General features: G+C 38.5%; 1 protein-coding gene across 1 annotated transcript; it reads right to left on the bottom strand.

Moving 5' to 3' along the window:
- Positions 1 to 1,500: 1,500 nt before the first annotated feature.
- On the bottom strand, positions 1,501 to 2,889 carry LOC113236358. The gene has a single exon (XM_026472391.1). The coding sequence runs from the start codon at positions 2,452 to 2,454 to the stop codon at positions 1,501 to 1,503; it is 954 nt and encodes a 317-aa protein (XP_026328176.1). The 5' UTR covers positions 2,455 to 2,889.
- Between the last annotated feature and the right edge of the window lie 4,438 nt (positions 2,890 to 7,327).

Here is a 7,327-nt window from a genome sequence, read left to right as displayed (position 1 = left end):
CCTCTCGAAAACTGTTTCGGGTGCATTCGAAGCAACTGTGGTTGTAATCCGAACCCCAATTCAGTTCAATTTATTGCAGCATTAAAAACTAGCATAATAACAAATTTAATTAATAATAATAAAAACAGAAACTGCCTGGATGACAATAATGATATATTGGATAATCTTAAAGTGTTTCTTCATAAAGGTTGTAACCAAAAAATAAATGACGTAGACGGTTCTACACCTTTTCCAGCGGAAATTTCTGTTGAAGGTGTAGAAGAGTTAGATGTACCTCAGATTTCTGGAGAAATGCAAGCATGTGCATATGTGTGCGGCTTTATCGCAAGAAACATAACTATTAATTGCGAGCAATGTAAAAAAATTATGCTTGCTGATCTGAACACTGAGGTATGTCATTTATTTACATCATTTAAGGAATACGATGACGTAGCATGCAGTTTAAAATACATCCAGCCCAGTTTCTGTGAAATGGTTGAAAATGCTGCAAGATTAATAAACAATTATTTAAAAGAAAATTCACATAATGAAAAAATTAAATATAATTTATTAAAAAAATGCGATAATTTAAATAAAGATTGGCTGAAGGGGTGTGACGAACATTGTGAAATAAATTTTAAAAGAATAATTGATGGTACAGTTGTAATATGTCTGAAACGGTTTTGTACTGTCAAAAATCGAGAATTTGTTGAGGAAGCCTCAAAAAAATCGATGTTAAGAAAAATTAATATACTAAAACATGTTTAAAAAGGTTGTATTATTTCACATTACTTAAAAATTCCTGACATGAAGAATTTTCGTTTGATGTTTTTGTACAATATTATTTAATTTTTTATAATTGTGGCGAAACAGGACACGAAAATTCTATAACTTGATCGATACCGAAAATTGCAATTGTATGCGTAATTGACAATTATTTAAATGAGTACATTTGTAAATTAAATGTAAATGTTGAATGTACCATTTAAATAATTGTCAATTACGCATACAATTGCAATTTTCGGTATCGAAATATAAAAACACATGAAAACACTATTCAAATCTCCCGCGTTTTCAAAAGTTACCGATGGCACGAACGGTGGCGTTTCAAGTAAGCATTTTTATTGTATGAAGCTATCGTTCTTCCCTTTAGGGTAATATTGTTCTGTGCACTATACTCACCACAAACTAAAAAACAGACTACTTAAAGTCCATTTCACGAAAGAAGTCCCGCAGACGCAACGCTGTATTCGCGCGACATAATGTTGCCACGGTTAAATATGGGGAAATCAGGGGAAATAATTTATAGTTCATTTACTTTCATTTTATTAACCGAGTACTCGAATAGTTAAAAAAAAATGTTTTTAATAGAATGTATTTTTAAAATAAGTACCTATTTGATATCCATACTGCTAAGGTCAGATTAGTGAAAAATAAATCTTCCTGTAATTTCTAAAATATAAAATGGAGATATTCGACCAACTTTAAATTAGAAAATAAAATAACATTTAAAACTTTTATTCAAATTTTTATTGAATAATTATGATCATGATCACTGTCAGAAGAGTGAATAGAAACAGAATCAGATTCTGTTTCACTATCACTAGCCGTGGATATAATAAATCGATCCATTTCTTCATCCATAAGACCATCATTTTTTAAATATTCTTCCTCCAAATGCTGTACATGTTTACATTGAACTGCCCAATCTTCCGCTGTAACTGTCTCAAAAGCCTCTTCTGTTAGGCGTACAATTTCTTTTGGATCTTGGCCCACGTTTTTATCCGCTACCCGTCTCTTTACAAGGCTCCACATTTTTTCGATCGGATTGAGATCGCAGTGGTAAGGCGGCAATCTTAGCAATTCATGATTGTGAGATTTTAATAATGCATCCACGGCATATGTAGGTGGACCCTTGTTTTGTTTAATTAATTCAAATAATACAGCTTTTGTCCAAGTATCTTCAAAATATACTCCCTTTTCTCGCAGCCATTCCTGCATGTCACGTTTAATACTTGACATTGTAGGTGCTTTATTTATTTGAGTGCAGTCATACGGAGCGTTGTCCATTACCACAAGTGACCTTTCAGGTAGGTTAGGAATGACTTTTTCACTCATCCATTTCAAAAAATTAGTCGAGTTCATGTCATCATGGTAATCTGAGGATTTGGATTGGGATTTGAACATTAACAATGCACCATTAACAAAACCATTTTCAGTTCCCGCATGAGCAATTATCCAACGACTCCCCGATGACTCTGACACGAACATCCCAGGCTCCTCCTCACTTTGCCAGCAACTTTTGGCATGATAAGTGTTGTGTATATAGGTCTCGTCTAAATATACTACAGGTTTTTTCTCCACATTGCGATTTCTTCGTATTCTCTCCAAATATCTTGAACGCCATGCAGTAATATCATAACGTTCCATTAGCAATTTACGTTTCGATTGGCATCGCTTATGCTTGAAACCCATGCTATGCAATATACGGTGCAATGTTGTGATGCTTCCTTGATAATTTATGTCTTCTCTCAAAGCTGCACGTAATTTAGGCAATGTAGGTAATTCCTTCTTCACAACATAAAAACTGTGAATTTTTTGACGAATAGCGCACAAATCAAATCCATCCAAGTCGATCTTTTTGGGATGCGGGCGGCTCTTCCCTGGGGTGACGATAATTTTAGAAGTACTCGCCGCTGTTGCGCCTTCTTTTGTAACTCTCGTTACAGTTTTCTCTGACACACCTGCAATAAAATGAACAATTAAAAAAAAAATTCAAACAATGATTATTTTCGTGTTTAATTACATTATTGTTGAATATAACTTTACAAATTTTTGTTGTGTTGTGTTAATTCCTTTTCAAATTTTCCTTAATAAAAATCGTGCATTAAAAAAAACTTAATTCCAATCCGTAAATCAATCGGGAAAAAATCTGTATATGGCAGCCCCAAAATTTACCTGTCATGGCGGCGACTCTTTTGCGAACATTGTTTATTGGTATTAAAACACCGTGATTCTTATGTTCCGCTTCACAGAACTCCTTCACCTTTAATATCATTTCTCGACCTGCACTTTTTACAACTTTTGGCATCGTAAATAAACCTCATAACGCACTAATCCAATAATAAACTCACTAAATGTCTACCACAACAAACACACCTTGATAACATCGACAAACGACAACATGGCCGATCTCCCCATCTGTCAAATTTAGTTCCACAATTGTCCGCGGGACTTCTTTCGTGAAATGGACTTTAGTGAACTACCTACTACGTGACTATACTCACAAGGAGTCCTTCCCATGAGTCCTTCTTTTTTTTTTAAATTTATTAAGGCTTTGGCAAAGCCATCGCCTAAACATGAAGTTTAAATATGTTTCTGTAAATATGGCCACCACAAAGAGGATAGGCAATTTGAGGCGGCGTGCTTGGATTGACTCGGGATTCCTTAAAACGGGCCGATACGGGTATTTTATTTCGAGATTCGTATAATTTCGCGTTTTAATCTTCGATTAAGGCACAATAGCACTATCCTATTCCACTTTAAACTAGATTTCACAAAATAATTGAAAGTCTAAATAAAAACGACACTTTTCCCTCCAAAAGGTCCAGAGCGAATCTGAGTCCTTCTTCAACTTCAACATCACTTCACTTTTTATTTTTATGGCTCCATCATTATGAGAAATGATGATTTTGCCGCTGTCACGGTTGAAAGAAAAAAAACGAAACAAAAAAAAAATCGCTAAGCTCTAATAGGACATTAACCGGTGTTGGTAAGTTGGACCACGGGAGTACTCAGTTGAGAACCTAAAACAAAACAACAAAACGACATTTATCTATGTTATTTAAGTGGATAAATTTACATAGAGTAACAATATGGGGAGATAACACTAAAGTTAAGAGGTTGTTTATGTTAATGGGGCGGGGGAATTTTGGAGAAAGTAAGTTATAAAGTGGAACAGCAATATTAAGACAATTGAAAAAAATGTGTTCCAAGGTACCGTCTTCTAGGCCGCACTCGCACAGAGAGTGATCTCGAACTCTGATTTTACGCAAAAATACAGGTGTGCAAACATGGCCTAAGCGCAAACGAATAATAGTGGAAGTGATGTTTTTAGGCAAATCGCGACGTTTAAAAAAACCAGGGTTTAGTGGGTACATTTGGTTATAGGTTACCATAGTGTCTACCAACAGTTTGTCGTGATTCCTGCCAAAGGACCGACCAGGAGGCTAGCATTTGGGGTTTGGTCATGGCGAGCAGATCTCTGGGAAAGCACTTACAGTATTTGCATACGCCAATTCTTGTCGCATCCTTTGCAAAGGCGTCTACTGCTTCGTTGCCACTAATCCCACTGTGACCGGGAATCCAGGCCAGAGTTACCTCAATTCCCGCACAATGACATCGGTACAGAGCTTCCTTAATTTGGAGGATGACAGGGAAATTGTCTTTGGAATGAAACGGTAGCTTAATAATGTCTTGGACGCAACTTAGTGAGTCTGAGAAAGAGAAAACCAAACATTTATTAATTTTATGGGACTCAATATATAAAATGGCTTCGAGTATTGCAATTGCCTCTCCCGAAAAGACCGAATTCAGATTGGGGGATTTAAAACTGAGTACGACATTGAACTTGGGGAACCAAACCGCGGCTCCCAAGTCGCCATGTTCGTGTAATTTTGAAGCGTCGGTAAAAACAGTAGTCCAGTCATGCCATTCTCTCTCAACTATATCGTTGAAGACTTGGTTTGCTCCAGGGGTATCTTTCATGATGCCAAAACTAAGATAGACTGTTGGGCGGAACGTTAAACATTTAAAATCAGTTTCAAACCACGGGTTCATATAATTTTGGTAAATAGGGAAGGGGAGATTGGAAATTTTGTTAAAACTGTTGATAAGAAGGGGAGGTTTCTTGTGTGACCAATAATTGGAGGAAGAGATAATCTCCGACAAGGATTGCAATACGGGAATCAAAGGGTGAGAAGAATATTGAAAGATCTTGAAGAGGAATCTATTAGCAATGAATTGTCTACGTAGATGTAGAGGGGGCTCCAGACATTCGACTTGAAGAGCGTTTGTTGGTGAGGATTTCATGGCACCTGTGATTATTCTCAGGCATCTTGCCTGGATTTTGTCCATCTTAGCCAAGGCTATTTTGTTGCATGGTTCCAGAAGGAAGCCTCCATAATCAAAATGACTTCTGATGATTGCGTTGTACAGGAGCTTTTGGTTATACGGATGTGATCCCCAACGAACACCAGAAAGTGCACGTAGGACATTTATGCTTTTTTCAGCTTTTTGACAAATATAGTTGAGGTGATGGATGCCAGATAATTTTGAGTCCAAAATAATGCCTAAAATTTTTACTTTTCCCCTCAGTTCTATGTTTTCCCCATTAACATGTATTTTAGTTTCAGGAAGGCGTCTCTTGCGGGAAAAAACGACAGCTGTGCTTTTGGTACCTGAAAGAGAGAGGCCGTGATCGGTAAGCCAAGAGTCTAGGTAAAAAAGGGCAGAGTTGAGGCGTCTTTCAGTATCTGAAAAAGATTTGGAACAAGCGTACAGGGCGATATCGTCTGCATATTGCAAGATTTTGCAGAAGCAATTGACTGAAGTGCCGAGGTCAGACGTGTACAAGCTGAAAAGGAGAGGGCTAAGAACGGAACCTTGAGGCAAGCCGTTCCAGACCATACGGGAGGGGGTTGTGGAACCGTTAACACGGACTGCGATAGAGCGACCCGTAAACATGTTGCAAATGACATTGATCATCTTCACAGGAATACACAGATTGAGCATCTTCTGCCAGAGTAGTGGAAGATTCACGTTATCATAAGCTGATGTTATGTCTAAGAACACACCTATGACGTGTTTTCCCTCGGAGAGGGCTAGTCGAACATCTGATGTAAAAATGCTTAGGCTGTCCATAGTGCCCATGCCTTTTCGGAAGCCAAACTGGCTTCTGGGTAACAATCCCTTGCTCTCTACTATCCATTCCAGACGGTTCTTTATTAGGTGTTCCATGATTTTAGCTAAAACAGATGATAGGGCGATAGGTCGATACGAGTTTGCATTAGATGGGTCCTTCCCAGGTTTTATGATTGGAATGATAATTTGGGTTTTCCATGAAATAGAGACTATGCCAGATTCAAAAATTGTGTTTATAATATTCAAAAAAAAAATTTTGGTAGGATTAGAGGACCTGGTAATAAACGAATAGGGAATGCCGTCCGCACCCGGCGCCGAATCCCTTAAATGGTCCAAAGCACAGCTTAGTTCTTCAAAAGAGAAGGGGGCATTCATACTGTCAGAAGATGACAAAGAGGTGTTTATAACGGCAGGAGCTTCTGAAGGAACAAAAGGGGGGATAATTTTGTAATAAAATCCACAAGCCAGGGTGTCGGGTCGTTAGACGAGGTGTTGTTGTGATCAGTCTGAGATCTGCGAAAGGATTTTATTCTCTTCCAGACTGTAGACGGGTGGGTGCGGGGTTCCAGAGATTCGCAGAATGCACGCCATCCTTGAAATTTCTTTATGCTCAGAAATCTTCTCGTGTGAGCGGAAATCTTTTGGAAAGTTAAATAATTCTCAAAGGATAAGTCACATGCGAATTCAAGTTCTGCCCGATTTCGTTCCTTGACTGACGAAGAACATTCCGAATCCCACCACGGGGAGAGGAAATTTTGCTATTTGCAGAGTTTTTCAATGGGATCGTTTCATCTGCGGCTGAAAGCAAACATGTGATGAACTCTGAATATATAGGCAGAACGGTTGAGGGGGTTACTTGAACTGGTTGCATGTTTACAATTTTGCTGTTCAGGACCAAGGAGTAAGTGTCCCAGTCTGCCTGCCTAAGCCTGTATTTAAGTAAGGGAGGGGGGTCTGGTGTGAGGATAGGTGAGGAGTCTCCTACTGAAATTAATATAGGAAGGTGATCGCTTCCAAAGGAATTTATCAGAACAAGCCAGGAGGTGGAAGAGGCTAAACTAGGAGAGACTAAGGTTAAGTCAGGCGCGCTGCTATTCTGAAGGGGGGAAGTTCTGCGTGTAGGAGAGCCATCATTAACTATACATAAATTTGTGTTGTCCAGAAGATCGAGAAAAGCAGAGGATAAAGAGTCGCAAATGTGAGATCCCCACAGCGAGTGGCGTAAATTGAAATCTCCTAAAACAATTAGGGGGGAAGGGAGGGATGAGAGGATCACGGATAGTTCTATGATGAGGTCAAGGCTAGGATGGGGAATGTAGACAGAGACAAATGATTTGTTTTGTGCTCTAATAGCGACAACATGGAGGCCTGTGGAGTGTGTGGGGATGGAGAGTTGTGTATATATGATGTTCCTTTTCACTAGTAG

This window comes from Hyposmocoma kahamanoa, unplaced genomic scaffold (assembly GCF_003589595.1).
Source record: "Hyposmocoma kahamanoa isolate Upper Pololo Valley unplaced genomic scaffold, ASM358959v1 91095, whole genome shotgun sequence".
In the NCBI taxonomy this organism is placed as follows: domain Eukaryota; kingdom Metazoa; phylum Arthropoda; class Insecta; order Lepidoptera; family Cosmopterigidae; genus Hyposmocoma; species Hyposmocoma kahamanoa.
Note: the sequence above shows the minus strand (reverse complement) of the source record. Positions and strands in the feature narration are given on the sequence as shown.